Consider the following 20447-nt stretch of genomic DNA (forward strand, 5'->3'; position numbering starts at 1 on the left):
GCAGCCGGACATGGGCGTGTTTTTTCATGTCTGCAATTCATCAAGGAAGGAGGGGGCAAGTCCGAGCAGCTCCATAATAATATTAAGTCCATGTGGGAGCCATATTGGAAAAGGGAAAACATAAGGGCAATAAGAAATAACACAATAAAAGATAGAAAATTAATTAAAATATAGACTAAAAAGGTTTGAATATTAAAATACTATATTTGTCAATAAAAGGTAACATATGTATTCATTCTACATAAAAACATGATGTTGGGTTAAAACACACTATATAATTTTAATCTAATAAAAATACATATTATAATATGGGACCTATCTTGAAATCAATGTTCATCCCTTTGGGGCATAATGTTTGCAGCTCAAAAATCCAACTAGATTCTTTTTTACTCAGATTAAGTGCTGTATTCCCCCCTCTCCAATGGGTTTGGACTTGTTGGATTGCTATAAATTCTAAATCTCTAGGATTCGAATTATGTTTAACTAAAAAGTAATTGGACACACTGTGATATATAAAACCATTCTTTATGTTTCTAACATGTTCATATATTCTAGTTTTGAGGGGTCTAGACGTTTTTCCTATGTACTGCAATCCACATGTACATTGTAGCAAATATATAACATTACTAGAGTCACATGTGATAAAACTAGTGATGTTGAACCTTGTTTTAGTTATGTTAGAGATAAAATCATCTTTCTTTTTAGTGCTTACATTTGTATTTTTGCAAGCGTAGCAATTACCACAATGCTGGAATCCCTTCACTGTTTTCGTCCAATTTGTTAGAAAATTGCTACTCTCTTTTTGTTTTTCTACGTAGTTGGATGTTAAAATCTGTTTAAATTTTTTTGCCCCTCTAAAAATGAACTTAGGGTTATCACCAATAAAATTATGGATATCATGGTCTTGTTTTAAAATATTCAAATTTTTGTTTATAATTCTTTTTAATGTCCCAATATTACTACAATAGTTAAAAATCAATGGGATTTGTTCCGCTTGTATATTTTGATTTCTCTTTTTATAGTTTAATAGTTGTGGCCTGTCTAGATCTTTTATATTATCTATGTCTTTCTGAAGATTCTTTTCACAGTAGCCTTTCTGTAAAAACTGTTTTTTTTTTTCAAATTGATGACTGTGTGATAAAATCAGATTGGTCTGAGCAATTTCTTTTTATCCTTAAAAATTGGCCCTTGGGGATATTCTGAAGCCATGTGTCATAGTGACAATAAAACTATTCTATAAAACTATTTACATCCACTTGTTTGAAAAAAGTTCGGGTTTTAAAATGTTGTTCCGAAATGTGGATATTCAAATCTAAAAAATCAATAATCTCTGGGCTTACATTTTTAGTAAATTTAATCCCCCACTCATTAAGATTAAGATACTTAAAAAATAAATTAAAATCTGCTTCAGACCCTTTCCAAATAATAAAAATATCATCTATGTATCGCCTATATAGGACCAGGTTTGCTCCCCAGCTATGTCCCTGGTATATGAATGAATTTTCCCAATGGGACATAAACAAATTAGCATAACTAGGGGCAAACCTGGTCCCCATGGTAGTGCCTCGAGTTTGCAAATAAAAATCGCCATCAAACCCAAAAACAATTATTGGTTAAAATCATCTGTATTCCTTTGATAATAAAATCAATTTGAGATGCAAATTGAGCTGCAAACATTATGCCCCAAAGGGATGAACATTGATTTCGAGATAGGTCCCATATTATAATATGTATTTTTATTAGATTAAAATTATATAGTGTGTTTTAACCCAACATCATGTTTTTTATGTATAATGAATACATATGTTACCTTTTATTGACAAATATAGTATTTTAATATTCGAACCTTTTTAGTCTATATTTTAATTAATTGTCTATCTTTTATTGTGTTATTTCTTATTGCCCTTATGTTTTCCCTTTTCCAATATGGCTCCCACATGGACTTAATATTATTATGGAGCTGCTCGGACTTGCCCCCTCCTTCCTTGATGAATTGCAGACATGAAAAAACACGGCCATGTCTGGCTGCCAAAAATGGCGCCTAAATGACGAAACCGGAAATGACGATTTTCGGCAATGACGAAAAACCGGAAATGACGTATCGGAATTAGCCGGTACGCACGACCATGTTGAAAAGATCAAGATGAATATACAGCAATGAAAGACAACAACGGACATATTGGAGGAGGCAGAAACAAACCGGAAACACTCCATATAAGGAAAATAAGGAGGGATTATTGTCACACACCTGTAATTGTTTGTTAAATTGTTTGCCATATATAAATGCCCACTGATGCAGTTGTAACTATATATGCACCTGAGGAAGACCCATTGCATTGGGTCGAAACGCGTTGTGCTACTTAGTATTTTACTATCCTTTTATTTTCAATAAAAGTATTTTACTTTAATTTCATCTGGTTACCTGGTTCCTGATTTATTCTACAGAGGACTGCAAACACCTCCTGAGGGGACCAAGTACAGATACCTGCACATCTGATTGATGTATCCTGCCTTCATAGTTTAGAGCAAACTCAGAAATGCTCTAAAGATTGTGAGTTTTTCTAAGTCTCTCACTTACATTACTTAGTATCAAAATGTATTACCCTATGTTGGTTTTCTGTATTCACGGAGCCTAGAGATTATCTACAAAATTTGGGTAAAATTGCGCAATTACCTTTCCTTCTATTTTTCTGTATAAAAAGATAACAGGTAACAAAAACGATATTGTAAATATAAAAGCAATGACTGTATAACGGAAAGATAAAAATGAATAATAATAAAATTATATAATGAAAAAAATTAGTTCAAAATAATGAGTATAAATATTACAATAAAAAGATCAAAATCAATATTAAGACCGCAAGGGACAAGATTATTTAAATTAAAAACCAATTGCATTTCTTGTTTTCCTAATATTTCTGATCAATTCTTTTTAATGATGTGAATGACAAATATATTATGTAATGTGAAATATTAACATTTTTGCTTGGATGATGTATCATTATTTTGGCAGCAGTAATATCCCTATTAACACATATAATGAATGTAGCATAAGTACAAAAAGGCAAAATAACATCAGGTTTTACATGGTGCTTTTAAATCATGTTTTAAATAACAAGTGAAAGCTCAAAGATTTGAATCATCTACTGACCCACTGGGGAACATTCACCAAACTCTGATTTCATTGCTTTCAACATGTGGTTTTAACTTTTACACTAAAATACAGTGGTTTTAACTTTTACACTAAAATACTAAAATACTTAGATTCATTTATTTTCTCTTCTGATCATGGATAACACAATAAATCCAGTTATTCCTCTTTTGAAAATAACATTTTACATATAGTATATAACCATTCAGCATTTGCCATAATGTATTGGTAAGAGCTACCGACTCATATTTCAAAGAGCCATCATCTTGGCTCTATTTCAGGATCAAAGTAGATCTTGATCTAGTAAAACACAGGCAGTTTTTTTTCTGATGGCACCGAATCTCCACAGAGCCATCAAATAGTCATCATATTTTCTCTACCATAATATGCAAATAAACTCCTTCTCCATCCCCAGCTTGAACTCACACTCAGGTGATCCCTGGATGCTTTGGTTTTTCTATGGTTTTCTTACATGTCATAGCTGGAGTCTCCTGATTTCTAAATATGTTTACCTTAATTGCTACTAGGCAAATGCTGTTGGTAACTTCTTTTAATTCAATAATGTTAACCCCTCATTTTACCCTTTTCCGCATTCCTCCTCTTGCTCCCATTTATTCAATTTGTCCTTGTCTTTTCTTTTCACTATGATAACATAGCATAGACAAAGTTTATTCAGAACTAATTTGTTTTAGATTTTTTTTAAAAAATATACATTATTATGGTATATAGGCAATAGTTTATCTGTTGAAATTACTCATTTTCTTTTATCAATAATCCAATGTTTGTTCTTTTTTCTTTACATTTTTATTGTGGTCTTTTGTCAGGGATAAAAGTGATAGGCATTTTTAATTTTGTAGGTCCCTGCTCCTGATTTAATCAGAGCTTCACCTTCATAGCTTTTACTCCAAATGTGTTTCCAGGAATGTATATGAATTCTGTTTTGCTTTGGATAATACTCTATATTTTCCTTTCTTTTCTTTTCTATATTTTTTTTATTTTACTTGCAAAGTTAAGTAAATTTGACTTTTATAATTATTTTCAATAAAACTGTTGTGAAAGAGCAGTAAGCTGCTAGGGTGGTGCTCAACTCCATGCAAGAGAAAAGAGGAGCTTCTAATATTGTTAATATTATTAAAATGACAAAATTCATATAAACTGATCGCTAATGTCCTATACAACATTTTCATAAACGTGGCCTCCCATGTAGTAAAGCAGGTGTGGACCACGTTATGGGCCTATTGATTATTTTACTTGAAATTAACTAAGCCCAAAACAAGAAGCAGACGTGATTTAAGAGTGATTACAATTTTATGATTTTTAAAAAAAATTTAGGATACATTTCCCCAGAATATCATAAATGATGCGTAGCAGTCCAGAACAGTAAACATGTACAAGTTTGAAAAGCATCGGATAGTCATTTATTTTGAGAATGCTAATTGGAGATTTTTGAAGTAGCTATTGAAACTTCAAATGGATAAATTGTCTTTTGTAATGCAAAGTGACATTTGAAATTTCAAAACAGCTATTTTGTTTGATAACCCTCTTCACATATATTTTCTTTCCTTGTATGAACTGAATTCTACTTCACCTGAAAAAGAATGTTAATAAACTTAAATATGATGACACAATCAGGCATTTCCCTCACATTAAAGTAAAATCCAGCCCATAAGCAACATTTGTCCAAAAAAGTCACCTTCATTTGAAGATGACCCATCTATTGGAAAGAAACCATGAAATAGTCATTGGTTTAATTTCCAGACAAAGTCAAGTCCTTTCATCTACTTTTTTCATCATTCTGAGACATGTAAAATATATCTTTGTAAATAAGCTAGACCTTTTATCTACCTTTCCTGGTCAAATACGGTAATGATTGAATTATTCATTTAATTTTTAAAACCTTTATTGGATAGCTTATTAATATACTCATTTTACTTCATCCTTCTTGTCATCTAACCATAATGTATTGTAGCATCTTCTATCTTATGCACTTAACAATTAGATCAATTAAAAAAAATAACTACAATGAGCATTTATTTATAATTAGGTAGAATCAAATGTTTAAGAGTGTATATCAGACTATTCTAAAAATATATAAATGAGGAGATCAATAAATCTATCGTAAAGGTTCTTGTGAGCGTCAATATATTATGGACCTCTACAAAAACTCACTAGTGTTTTCCTCGGTGTGTTTATTGTCTTTGCAGATACATTCTACAATTATATGGTAGATTCTTTGTTGGGAAATGTGCAGTTTTTCCATCATACACTGAAGTGAAGACTCATTGAAATGGTCTTTTTGTGACATCGAAATTGTCTTCTTGACACTCGCTGATAAAGGTGCTGGAGAGTGTCTTCAACATTTTTATTTGTCAGTCTGTGAAGAAAAGCCACAATTTGAAGAGTACAAAAATAAAATAAAAAATGAGGGTAGCAGATAAAGAGTCAACCTGAGACATTTGTATATTATTGTGTCCTTCATATAAATTCTGTTAGCACTTTTGTGTGCACTTTGCCTCTTATAGCGATGCCCTCATGGTAGTTTTTTTGTTCTGTATTTCCCTGTTGGGAAACAGTAGGAGGTGCATGCTTTACAGAATGAGCTTGTGCAATATAAATGTTTCTTTTTTGGTACTGCAGTAACCATACCTCTACCTATATATGACAACAAGAGATTTTGATGGTCAATTTGTATTTTTATTTTGGGGGGGGTGGCCGTTTCTGGTTGCCCGACTGCATTATCTAAGGTAAGGATGCTTTTGCAATATGAATTGAACGATTTTGATTGATCGCACATGCAGTAATGTTGGTTGTATTAATAGCAGAGAAGGGAGCTGAAGTCTTAAGCATTTATCTCCATTGACTTCTGGCCAGGCTAAATAATTCTACTGAATTTTATTTTCAACTTACCTAAAGCTGTCTAGTTGGAACTTTCCGGCTATTGTTAAACAGCCAACTCCAATAATTAATAGTTATCTCGACTATGCAATGATTTATATTTACTGCAGAATTTGCTGGTTGATTGTCATTAAGCCATTTTTCTGGACTGGGCTTGGGCCTTTAAAAGTAATACAAAATGTTCTTAATACTAAATTTAGTCATCAAAGTGTTATATTCATAAATATAGGTGAAACTGCACCTTTAATTATCACTTCTAAATATTAAAATAGTTTTTTAAAAACACTACAAGCATGTATTTCACACACTGAAATATTGCATATTTTCAAAGTGTGACTGCATTGAGGAATTGCTTTTACTTGGAATTTCAAACAATGTTCTTCAATTGATTTCTAGAGTTCATTGGGTTAATATTCATAAGGTTGCAGGTGTCCAATCTTTCACTGGTATAATGACAATGCTAAGCACTTAAACCATTAGATTGTCGTATTACAGTAAAATAATTGGCCTTCTGGAAGAATTATTGTTCTTTTTACACGTTTTTCTAGTTCAGTGTACCACATTTGTCTTTTTTTTCTAAAATAACCTATAGTTTACACAATGGAAAATAAAATTGTCTTTGTCTATATAACAAAGAATGTAAAATCTGCTTCTGTGTTTAATGACATAACAAAATGCTATCAATCTGTTATCACCAATTACATAACAATATGCATACTATTTCTAAAAGAAAAAATATAATTAGCATTTCGAGATTGGTTTTGTATTTACATTTCACAAACTACAAAAAAATACTCCTGTAGATGAATGAAAACATTCCGGCATTTAATTGTGCATTTTTTAATAATTAAGAATATATGAAACCAAATTGCAAAAGCTGCAGATCCCTTGTTTGCAGCCTTTGCAAACCCTCCCCTTCTTCCCCAGCCCAAACTTAATGTGGCTGTCCTTTCACAGACTTCCCAAAACAGCTCAAAGAAGTCTTTGCAAGACAGATGTTCTGGGCAATTTCTTGAGTCATGCTCCACTGAGTTAACCAAGTAACAGGACTGGTTGTCTAATTGACAGGCAGGTGGTTAATTTTTTTTTTTTTGCTTTTTGTAAAATGAAAAAAATAGAAGACACTTTTCTGCTTCAGGTTTTTGGAATGTTTCTTTAATTGTGAAACACATTTTATTATTATTTTTCTGAATTTTTTTTATAAAATCTGTGTACGGATTTAATATATACCATAACATAGAACGCGCTGACAGTAGGCAAGGGTATTTCCTCTTTTCAGATTGTAGATTCATTTATTCACTGTGAGCCTTTTTTTATAATGCATTATATTGTATCACTTTGGCTGTTATGATAAACTGATAGGAAGCCTGTTATAATGTATTTCAGTTAGGAAGAAGCACTTGAAAGAAATTGGTTTTGCTATACACATGATGTGAAACAATCAATAGTACTTTAGTCTGACAAGCTCTGTCAATATTCATTGTTACAGTTCAGAAAGTCGTTAATAGATAGTTCTTCTACAACCAATGCTTTCAACACATGTTAAAAGTACTAAAAAGTACCCTAGTAAGAATTAATTATAGGTAAACCCATGGGATTATATATAAATGTTTTATTTTTTGGGGGGGACGGAATAAAAGTCATAAGAAGGTCTTTATTGTCCCCTGAGACATCATCGAAGAACAAGTGATAAATCTGCCTAATGTTCAGTTTTATACAGAATGTGATCTAGTGCAAAAACGTTTGCAGACTTTTCTTAAATGGAATGAATGTCACTTTCATCTCAAGTACTTAATATTTTTTCTAATGAAATGGATCAATAGCTTTGATTTAAGATATTGATTGATTTAATATGACTAAGTAGAGGAAATGAGAGAAATGAAAGAAACTGTTCACTAAGTTTATGGACTGTGGGATTCACAATACAAAATCCTGCTCAGAAACCCCCCCACCCCCCCCAAAAAAAAAATCTAATCTAATGTATATAAAAAAACAAAACTGGTTATTTCTTGTTTTAATTTGGATTATATCGAGAAGCAAAAGCAGGCACATTTATAGCTGATGGCTTCTTATCTTCAGTGGAACAATAAACTCAGCATTTTACAATTAAGAGCAATTAAGAGATGGGGTGTTTAAAAAAATGCTCTATTTGTCAAGTGTGTACAAGGTTCCAAGGGACTTCTGGATATTCCAGTTTAAGTCATATATGCTTTAAATATGTTTTATATTGAGCTTCTTTAAGCCCAAGGTTGTAAGAGACCTTTTCTCCAAGTTTTTTTTCCAAACTCGGTTCTTAATTTATATCTAAGACAGCTGAGCTAAATATGCCACAGTACAAAACCCATCAATGGGAAAAAGGGATTGAGACATCTGAAATATTTAAGATTACCAACATAAGTTAGCTGATGAACTTGATATAAAACATAACATTTATTACAATTAGTATTTAGAATGAGAGAATATAGAAGTGACTGTGTCATTGATTAGAGTAAAAAAATATAAAAACAAGCAAATCCTTCTGGGGTTGCAGTTTCAAAACCATATCTTAAAAGGAGAGAATGTAATACTACCAAAATATGTTTGGAAAATCTTATCAATATTGGTCATTAAATCCTCTCTTGCTGGGGGCAAGTAGCATGATCAGGCTACTAATTGTCCTACCAAATTCTTATAACTGGTTAAATGTGTAACCTGTAATATGTGAAATTCACCAAATTATTTCAGAAAGTGGTGATAATCTGACAGTGTACAACACAGTATGTATAAACAATCATACAGCAATGAGCTATTGGAAGTATCATGGTGCCAAAGGCAATTAAGTCACTCAGGCTGGATCGAATCAAATATGGATCTCAATTTTTGGTTAATATCCTCTTTGTAAAAATCTTATTAAATGCACAATTCATTAAATCAACTTCCCTGTCTACTTGCCAGATTTTACCTGAAGGCTACCTGCCTAATTGATGGGTTAATATTTTCTTCTCTAGTAGAGGGATTGGTTTGCACCTGTACCCACACCTGTGCTAGCCTCTTCATGACACAAAGAGGAAAGCTGTTCATCACTTCTTACCACCTAGAATCATAGTCGCAGTGTCCGTCCAAAAACAATACCTTCCTAGCAGGCGGTTTTTCATCAAAATCACTTTAGACTAGTAGCAGCTATTCCCCCCATTTCCAAAGACACCGATGCAGATACTTTACATGGAACTATAATACTCACTTAAACAGAGACAGACAATGCAGTCTACTCTTTGGTCTTTTATTTATTTGCATTGGAAGGCAGGGATCTTGTTTAAACTGACCTTAAAACCTCTGATAGAGCAATGGAGGTGACTTCCTGCAGCTAGCAAAATTAAACAGGAGTTTATTGCACACCCAAATGAACACTTAATATAGTTTAACTATGGCTCAGTCACACACAGTTTATTGTCCTAAATATAAGACATGAAATCAAATTGTAGTAGATAACCTCAGCAGGACACAAAATCTCAAGTCCTACATTATTAGAAAAATGAAAAACTTACTCGCCATTGCAAGCCTTCCGGATCAGTGGCACACTAACTAGAGGTAAATGTCTACTTGCCAGGGCAGAATTTATATATGTACACATGACCTGGGACCATGGCCTGAGGTTCATTCAAGTCCAAATCAAAGAGACCCATAGTCTCTGGACAATGGACTAGCCCACAAGCCTCCACGCATACCACACAGTCTTTCCCTGGCACGTGAGTGTTAAAAAGGATCCAAGTGTCTGTCTCTGGGAACCTGACAAAAAAGACAATCTGAGTATTCAAAAGATGGGGAATGGAGTGTATGTCATACCCTCTGAGAGCCATGTGCATTGTGTGAAAATCAGACCCGTTTTATGTCCTCACATCTTTTTGATGTAGGCTTGTCCAATCTAAACATCACTCAAAATTTTGCCAAATATGCCACCTTCCTATTCAGCAGGAATCATTTATATTGTCAACAATAAATTCCATGACAAGAATATCTATACTCAATTACAAGAAAATTTTAAACAAAAATGTATTTAAAAAATATACACATTCTGTTTGTTTCCTTGAGTGTTTCTTATGTATTTCTAAGCCTCTTGATGAGCCCTGAAGGTCGCCTAGCCATTTGATTATTTTGTCATGAACAACTTAAAGTCCCAAATAATGCTTTGTCTTTAACATCGATTAAATGTCATCAAAGACAATCAGAATGTACCAGCTCCAAAATTTAAATTTGTTTGTCAGGCCATCTCTTTCATAATGTCAGTATTATATGTTGCATAAAAATTATTTATAATGATTATGTGACAAGCAAATATTAAGGATTCCCTGTAAATTTAGAACGATAAAAAAAATGTCAGGCCTATCTCCTGTGACCATGTGGTCATTTTAACTGGAAAGATATTTTTTTTATAAAGTAATGGATTAGTAAGTTATGTATTTTCCAGTAAAAAGCATCCTTTTTATGTGATTACAAGTTTATGAAAGTATGTGTGGGGTCATCTGGTGTTATGGGAAAAAAGAAAACGGTCCTGTTAAAATCAGTAGTGAAATGAGAAGCAAAGTTTGCTGTTATTATTAAAGGCATGTGTTTAGAGTTTACTTAACTTAATTGGTTATCTTTTATTTACTTTAAATGAACAATTTGGCTAGTTGAGCTCCCATGATAGCAGTAAGGCACATACTGCGTTAGAAGTTTGGATTATAAAGTCATATATCCAAAGCTTCAAATATAAACATCCCCATGACACCAAGGAAATAATTGGCTAGTGTAAATGAAAAGCAACTTGGTACAGTTAAGATATATTTCATCTTGTCTCTCAGGAAATTAATGAGTTAAGTTTAACTTTAATGAGTTAAGTTAGACTAGTTGCACTGTAGTAATTGATTACTATAAAATGAAAGATTCTATATACAATATTTTATTTTAAATAAATAAATATGTATATGTATATATTCAGGGCAATACATTGTGAACAATGTGCTATTCTATGGGGATATTTCACTCCTGAATACATTTTTTCTCCCCTTAAGATCCAAACCAGGTAAGACACTCCTTACAGATATTTTTTCCAGGTGTCTTACTTTTGAGGCACCATAGAAAAGTCTACAGAAAAAAGGCACATATAGTTATTTGCTTACATTTGGAAACCCATGTATCAATAGATACATTGTGCTCCCTTCTGTCAGCTGGGGCCGTTTTTAGTGGCCTTGGACCTACAGCTTACAGCCTACCCCTACTTCCTCTAGCTTACATGTTGCTAGAATAGTTTTCACTGAGGGCTTAGTGTTTTGTTTGGTTGACAGTTGCAGCAGAGGAAGGTTCAGGGAGGAAAAGCTATTAACAGTTTAATTGATATGCTTTTCAGAAGAAGTGCTTTTTCAATAATTTTTTTGAAGGAATGGAGACTGTTGTGTATTAGGGAGATTAGGTAGGTTGCAGTGTTATGTAGAACTTTGTAAGCAAGTACCTGAATTTTAAATTAAGCTCTATATCTTATAAGGAGCTAATTTAGGGACTGACAGAAGGGGGAGGCCTGGAAAATGCGGTCGGAAAGGAAGATGAGCCTCATGATAGACTATAATGGGGCAAGTTGGGAGCATGTAAGGCAACTGAGAATCGGATTTCAGTAGTCAAGGCGAGAGAGGATATAGGTATAGACCAGCACCTTAGCAGCGTCTGGAGTTAAAGAGGGGCAGATGAGCACTATGTTATTGAGATGAAAGTAGCAGGATTTGTCAAACGACTGGACATGAGAAGTGAAGGAAAGGTTGGTGTCAAAGAGAAGACCTAGACATTGTACCTGTGAGGTAAAGCTGGTGATAGTGCCGTTAACTTGGAGTGAGGGAGACCCAGGAGGAGCAATACCTGAGGTAGGAAAGACAATAAGTTCTGTTTTAGACAGGTTAGGTTTAAGGAAATTAGCAGTTGTATAGTTAGAAATAGCAGATAGGCAGTCAGACACATGAGTTAAGAGGGATGGCAAGAGGTTGGGAGTACAGATAGATTTACATGTCATCCACATAGAAATTATGTTGGAAGCCTTTACCAATGGAGGCAGTGTATTTATTTATTACTGGAATTTCTAAAGCGCCATCATATTCCTCAGTGATGTAAAATTAGGGGAGAACATACAATATACACAGATCGAGAACAGTAGGGGACCAAGGACAGAACCTTGCGGAACACCAAGAGAGCGGGTTTGTGGAGAACAGCCAGAGAAAGAAACTCTGAAAGAGGTGGGAGGAACACCAGGAGAGAGCAGTATCTTGTAAACCAAGATTACGGAGAATGATAAAAAGGTGGTGATAATCAACAATGTCAAAAATTAGGATAGAATAGTGACCACTACATTTTGCAACAATTTAATAATTGGATACTTTGGTCAGAGCAGTTTCGACAGAGTTACTCATGCAGAATCCAGACTGAAACGGGTTAAGCAGAGTGTTGGATTTGAGGAAATTAGTCAATCTCAGGTACACAACTATCTCAAGGATCTTGGAGGCAAACGTAGTAGCGAGATAGCTGCCTTTAGTTCATTTAGCCTTTCATTGACATCATGTATGTTAATATCTGGTCTCAGGATGGATGAGCGAAGATTGAGCCTCACTTCTGCTTAAACCTATAAGTGACACCTGCGTTGATACCTCTTTTCACTTGTCCAATATAAACAAATTACTATCTGTTGTACATGATCTTCTAATTAAACCATCTGCCTGTTATTCAATTAAATCAAGCAATTTTACTGATTTCTGAAAAAAAAAGTAGGGGGAAATTCTTCAAAAGTTTGTTGACCATTCAGTTTTGTTAAAATAGATTCCTTATACAGATGCTAACCAAAAAGGGGGTTTTTTTTGGGGGTTACAAAAATTACATTTAGCATTTTTAAGCTTTAAACACAAATATAGCATATGTAACAAAATGAATATAAAATGCTAGTTATTCACAAGGAGCACAATAGCATATCTCTGAATATAGCTTCCTAAAAATGCTGCCTTGGTGTTAAGCTTTTATTTGCTTGTGGACTATTGCTTGTGCACTATCTGTACTATAAAAGGCATTGCAAGTTTCTATTTCTCCTAGTCATGTAGTTTGGCTTTCAAATATTTAATATAGAGTTTGGAAGGAGGAAAAATGGTTGTAACTAGCCGTTCTATAGAGATATCAAAATAAAGGTCTGGATTCTGCTAGTCGTGTAAGGATTGACTTTGCTTACTGAATAGCAATTTCTCCATGAAGTCTACAATGTGTTTCTCTGCTTCTATGCAGAGGTACTGTTTATACAATAATAATTTCAGCCCTGGCAGTGAAATCAGTTTCTCTGTAGAATGAATGCTATTGCGGGGCCATAGGGGAATGTGAGTGGAGATATTTGAGGTAATTACAAACACAAAGTTTGAACAATATAGTTCCCAGATAAAATAGTTGCATGTTTGTCAATGGTTTTATTTCTTGGTACAGGCTGTCCTTGATATGTTTAATCGTAATCTAAATATGTGTATCCTTGTCAAAATAAAGCCAGGTACTTTGCATGCAAACTGCACTGCATAATCACTCTGTTCAACAAGTAATTACTACGGAACAATGGAGGTAATATCCTACAGCTGTTATTTAATCTTTAATGAAACACATTATTCTAATAAATGAAATTTTGTTTGTTTGCAGTATTTAAATTAAACTACAGTGCGTCAGACACCTGTGACAGAAATCGAGTGAGGACAAGATTAAAGAAGTTTATTTCTCGTAGACCATCCCTGAAAACTCTACAAGAAAAAGGACTTATTAAAGGTATATATTTGATAATCAGCAAAAAATGGTATGGTGTAGAAATTATGCAAGATTCATCTTTCTGATTTATCTAGGCTATCTACACTATTTCTGTGGGGTCCATCCAGGGGTAGGCAACCGTTAGTACCCCAGATGTTGTGGAATACATCCCCCATAATGCTTTAACTGCCACAATGCTGGCAATTCGTTAAGGGAGGTGTAGTCTACAACGCCTGGAGTACCAAATATTGCCTACTCCTGTACTAGACCATGCGTTGTGGCAGGAATCCACTTAGAAAAAATGTAATGTAAAATGTATGACTTTTTGTAACCTCTGCTATTTTGTTCTGTATGTTCTATCTAGATCTCAAATCTCTAAAGCTAACCACTTGGTTACAGGAAACATAGAAACATAGAATGTGATGGCAGATAAGAACCATTCAGCCCATCTAGTCTGCCCAATTTTCTAAATACTTTCATTAGTCCCTGGCCTTATCTTATAGTTAGGATAGCCTTATGCCTATCCCACGCATGCTTAAACTCCTTTACTGTGTTAACCTCTACCACTTTAGCTGGAAGACTATTCCATGCATCCACTACCCTCTCAGTAAAGTTATACTTCCTGATATATAGAAACATGGGACTCTAAAGCTAACCCCTTCCCTCCCACTCATGTGCATGAGTCAACCTTCATTTTGACTTTAAAAACAATGTAAATTGAAATTAACTCATAGAGCCCATATTATCTTCCTATTTATTGCAGAATTGTGTTCAGTTCTCACAAAACAACCTTTTTTTTCTGCTTTTCCTAATATCTTTGCATTTGTGACTGATGCAACTTTGTTATGTTTGCCCCATCATTGTTTCTCTATCATCATTTTGCTTTTTAATAAATTATTTTGGCTTTCTTTTGATGCCTTATATGTATGTAACTATGTACAAAAAGTCTGAGTATAAAAAATGGTAAGCAAAAATAATTTAGGAAATATATAAATAAAAAAAATATATACCTATAAGCGTTTGCCCTTAATAATTTATATAGAGGTTGTGTAGATATGCAAAATATATGCATTTATTTGTCCATAAATGTAGGGTTATATGACCAGGAGGGAATTAGTACTTCAAAGTTAAAGATTTTAAAATAATTTATGACAAGCTAGAAAGTTTAATATCGATCACTGCACAATCTTTACAGTTATAGAAACCAGACACGCTTTGTCTTTTCCAGCATGTGGGTTCACAAGTGGGTTCAATTCACTGTTTATAGAACATACATATATATGATCAATTTACATGGTCTGTGTCACTACAGTAAACTGTAACACAAAAATTCCTTCACTCTTTAGATTTTTCCTTGGCTGAAGTTTCCAATAATGATCCAACATTGATAACGATCCAATATTCAACTACAATGACAAATGCAAGCTTTGATGCGGTGCCAGTTGCATAATGACATTTGCCCCCTTTCTAAATACTGACCTGCTTGCAAAGCTCCCCTAAAATAATACATTGACCCTAATTCTAACCATTACCATGACCTTTATAACTTTATGAACTGTCAGTTGAGGCTTGCTGTCTCACAGTATAATGCTATCATATCCCTTGTTGCATTTTATCAGTGGTTTTATCAGAGTCCATACAGATGTTTAAACTGCAATTGGATACATACTTGCAAAAACATAACATACAGGTATATACTTTCTAATTAGTGGAGTAATAGCTGCTTGATCCAAGGAGACATCTGACTGCTATTTTGGGGTCAAGAAGGAATTTTTTCCTAGTTTGTTGCAAAATTGGAAGCGCTTTACACTAGGTTTTTTGCCTTCTTTTGGATCAACAGCAAAAACATATGTAAGGAAGGCTGAACTTGATGGACGCAAGTATCTTTTCAGCTATGTTACTAAGTAACTATGTTACTATGTATTCCTTGTGCATATAAGTTTAGACTTTTTAACTACTATGGGCTGGATTCTCTCAGCAGAGTATGGGTTTACTGCACTTATGGCATAGTAATTGCTATGCCTTTCGCTCCTAAAAGAATTCAATTCTATGTCCAATGGCTGTTGGTTTTATTTTTGGAGCCCATCACACATCACTTGCTCCAGTTCCATAATATCTGTAATACTGGTCCCCAAAATTACACGTCTGCCATAAATTCACAGTAGAGTCTCAATCCTGAGTGTAGTTTGATTTTGATCCTATGGAACGTGTTTTGGTGTTTTGTGAGTCTTCTAGTGAAGCCACATAGCCAAAGCATTATTCTGTTTTCATTCTTTTGCAGCCTTCTCAGAAAACAGCATTTACAGATGCCCCAATGTATTACATTTATATGTTTGAGTGAACAGTGTGGGAATTTCATTGACTTTAAATTGATAACAGCTGACAAAATGAACAAAATGAACGATCAAGCTGAATATGGGCATAAAATGCAACCTTGTTGAAACGTAGTCTTGTGAAATAATGGTTTTGCATGGGAATTGTAAGTGATGCTAATGAATTACATTTCATTAGAATCTATATAAATATTTTAATGATGAACAATAGCTTTCAGAAGTCCAACAGAATATGATTTCATGAGAAAATTTAGAATATTTGTAAAAAGCATATCATGGATGCTGATTTATATGGGAGATTGTAATGTAACATTTTATTATAAGGTATAAAATAGATATATTTCCCAGCTATAAATATAAAAATTCCGTGGAAGAATTATAAAGAAAACTAATTAATTGCACAACCTAGTCACTAAAGGAGTATCTATTTTTGTTAAAGAATAATCAAGCATATTTTTAAAAGTTATACATGTTAACATTTTGATGGTCACGAGGATATGTAAGTAAGACACTCAGTCCTCTGACATTGTAGGAATTAGATCTGTAGTGGATTAGTAATCTATTCAAAATAATTGATGATTCAAAAAAAATGGAAATTCTATGCAAAAATATCAAAATTGGAAAAACTGTTACATTTACCTACTATTCCAATTAATCTCTTGAGGGTAATTTTCTCCACAAGAATCCACAATTTCCAATTTTGGAAATATATGCTTAAGGAGAGTTTAACTTTATCATATAGCCATTATAAAACTAGCATTGTGGTCCTTCACTATATATGAACATTTTTGGAATTAATATGCAAATATTGTGTAGAAATCAACCTTACATATTGTTGATACTACAACCTAGAGCTGTCTGTCTAATTAGCTGCGATGACAGTAATTAGCAACAGCAGTAAATAGATTGATACATCATTTTAGTTCTAAGGCACAATTAGTCATGAAGATGAATGTTTGCTATTTACAGTAACTTCTACGTCTGTGCCATATTATTACACAGCAAAATGTGGGGTGTTTGCAATCAAGTCAATAACCTTTAAAGAAAAACAAATATAATGAAGAAAAAAAAAAAACATAGAGCTGTAGCTAAGATATCGTTCTTAGATCTATATGTTAGTAGCTTAAATAATTGTTGTATTTACAAGTAAACTAGTAGAAATACAGAAATATGCATTTTTTTATTACTAACTATTAAAATACCATTGCCTGTATATTACACAGCAAAGAAAATATATTTACCTTATACACAGCACATTTGAAAGACCATGCTTCCTAAAGGCACCCAGAATGCAATGTAAATATGATAATGAGCACAAACAGTATTGTTAAATGGCCACATTTTCTAGTGATTCTCTTAGCTACAGAGTTGTTTAGACAATGGTTTCATAAGATCATTTCCTGTGCTTTTAAGAAACAAGCTGAGTTCCAAATAGCAAACTGCGCAGCTTGAGATTATTTGCATATTTTGCACGGAATTCTGGGTGTGTTGTGGAAATGCAGTTATTGAAAACCTCTTTACAGAGTTACTGTGCATGCAGTTATTGCTTCTGTTATGACAGAGAGCTAAAAGTGAAACAATCATGTAGAAATCAATCAAATGACCTGGATTTGGAAATTTTCCAGAGGCCAAATTAATGCTCTCCATACATAATACCAAATTTATGAAGGAAAAACTGAGAAAGTTTTAGGTGCAAACAGGTGAAGTTTTAAACAGTTGCTGTACATATTGCATTGGTGTCTACAGTAATTGCTTCAGAATTGACCAATCTTTTCTTTATTGAGTTTCCTGAGATAGTCTAAACTGGGGAAGGGTCAGTAAATCCAGTAAAAAATGCTAAGTAACTCACCATGTGCCATCTTGTTTAGCATTGCCAATAACTCTGTTATTGTTGCGGCACAGAGGAGTGAAGTGCTACAGTAATTTATGGCACAGGCAGTCTATATCTAAATAGATGAACTAACTAAATGCCATAATGCTGGAAGACTCAGGGCTTCCAGAAAACCAGAGCAAAGTAGATCATAGTTATATGGCACTTGTTCCCTAGAACTCTGTTGTAGCAATGAGGGGGCTAGTTAAATATCCTTTCTTATGTCATTCCGTATGTGGTGAGCTGATGGGCTAATTCACTTACTGATATGGTAAATGGTTCATTGGGCTCCATAATATAAATATAAGTGACTCTATACCTTCCCCTGCCTTGTGATTGAGTGGGCACACTTTGCAAGGTTGTCCATGGGGTTTGCTAATATTTCCAACCACAGACATGAAAGCTAAACATTGCAGCATAAAGTGATTAATATAAATAATAATATTAATTATTATTATTATTAGAATACATTTTTAGAAAAAGCAAATTAAACAATCCTCCTGCTCACCTACTGTTAGGTGGTATTGTATGAGGTAGGAACTTAACTATTTTATTTTCCACATATGCTTTATTCAAAGGAGAATATACACTTGCTCAGTCTTTGAGTATGATGTATTAATCATCATTCTGACACTGTACTATGGTGTTATTGTGGCATGCTTTGCTCCAGAGTTATCGGGTCATGGTTTGGGTCTCCCTGACACATTTCCTTTATAGGTTTTTGACTTTCTTAGTGGTAAGAGGATTTAACATTCCCCTGTCATTATATTTGGAGGTGTTGGTCAACATTAATAGGAATGGGGAATTTGAAATGCGATGGCCCATTCATTAAAAGTAAAATCGGGAGGGCGGGGCCTGACCGCCGACCGGATCAGACGCATGTCGTCTGAGCTCCTGCACCAGAACCGGAACATCGGTGCTAACGGCGATCCGATCACAGCTACAGCCCTAACTTTGGACCCACAGGACTCACTAGCTGACGCTGAACACGGGGATACCCCTCAAGTTCCGATCCGGATTCAAAGTAACCTGATGGAGGTCTGCGGCCTAGGAAGGCTTGAGCTGGGGTGAGACGGCCGCTCTCCCAGTTCTCTGGTCGGCGCTCCGCTGCCCCGTCCCCCCCCCTTGGACCGGCGGGGGTCATCCCGGTCCCCATGGCAAACCACTGCTCCGCCTCACCACACTTACCCATCCTGCGGAGAATCGCGGCCTGGACATGGCACCCTAAGATGGCGGCCGACTGACTGCCTCGTGCACTAGGTAGTGAGGATCAGAGGCGACACAGCAGAGCAGGGGAAGATAACACTCACTGGAATAGGCTCCTGACCAGCCATCCGCCTGCACCCTCAGACCTCAACTACATACTCACCTCCACCGCGACTGAACGCACAGAGACCCCACGCGAGGACCCAGCGCTTTCTTCACCCTCAGGGCAGGAACACAAGGCAAACTACAGACACATCGGCAGCCCGCAACCTATAACGCTTCAAAAGGGGAAGCAGAAGAACACTCACCTCTACCTCCGCCGTGGAGGGGATCCCTTATGGCGGTATGCGAGTGGTGGAGATCTTGCGCGGCACCCGGCGTCTGGCAACGAGCCGGGCACCCTGGCACAGCGACAGCGTGGTGGCTGAAGGGCTACCTTTCACTCACTTCCAGAGGGACATTTTATTCTGCCTCCAGCTCTCTCACCTTCTAGACCCCTGTGCCAATATCGATTGGGGGAGCAGCTCCCTGGTGGACGGTGGTATACCTATTCCTAAGCTGACTTATAAATCGTTCTGTAACCCTGAGCACTAACCTTGTCAGCTTAATTAGCATGTCTTTAGAAATCTATTATTCCCTGCATTCTTAAGCGAGATTGTTTAATGTATAATTACCACTACAAGCGCAGAATACGAATGAGCATACTAGCGTCTGCATACCTTACTACTTTAAAATGCATAGCGTAACTCAGGTATTGCACCTATGTGACATAACATCTAATATAATCTTAAACGTCATTAAACTAGACAACTCATAGAATTGCATAGCTTAGTATGTCCAAATATATCTCTTCAGTATCTAACATGTACCACAAGCATATACCTTTATGTCTAGTTCACTAACGGTGACACACTTTTGCATATACTCTAGACACGGAAGATAAGCCTGTAACTATGCTCATTATTATAAAAATGTGTGCAGTAATCATCTATGCCATATGTATGTAAAACTATGTTCTCCACCTTTCTTGTTACTGCTGTTGTGGCATTACGAGAGTATGAACCCATTCAATGCACCACAAAAATAAAGAATTTAAAAAAAAAGTAAAATCGGAAGTCAAATAAAAGAGACCAGTAGGACGAGAAGGTGTGGAATGAATCTGCAGGTAAGGAAATGGGGAGGACAAAGAAAGTAAAATGAGTAAGGGAAAAGTTAGCAGATTCCTGAT

The 20447-nt window shown here is 34.9% G+C and overlaps 1 protein-coding gene across 1 annotated transcript in view; it reads left to right on the forward strand.

Moving 5' to 3' along the window:
- Positions 1 to 20447, forward strand: part of ARHGAP15 (Rho GTPase activating protein 15) — a 473358-nt gene that overhangs the window by 267190 nt on the left and 185721 nt on the right. Inside the window, exon 10 of the mRNA XM_063429376.1 lies at positions 13709 to 13831. Coding sequence (XP_063285446.1) covers positions 13709 to 13831 — 123 coding nt within the window. The remainder of the gene's footprint in view (positions 1 to 13708; positions 13832 to 20447) is intronic.

This window comes from Pelobates fuscus, chromosome 8, assembly GCF_036172605.1.
Source record: "Pelobates fuscus isolate aPelFus1 chromosome 8, aPelFus1.pri, whole genome shotgun sequence".
NCBI lineage: Eukaryota > Metazoa > Chordata > Amphibia > Anura > Pelobatidae > Pelobates > Pelobates fuscus.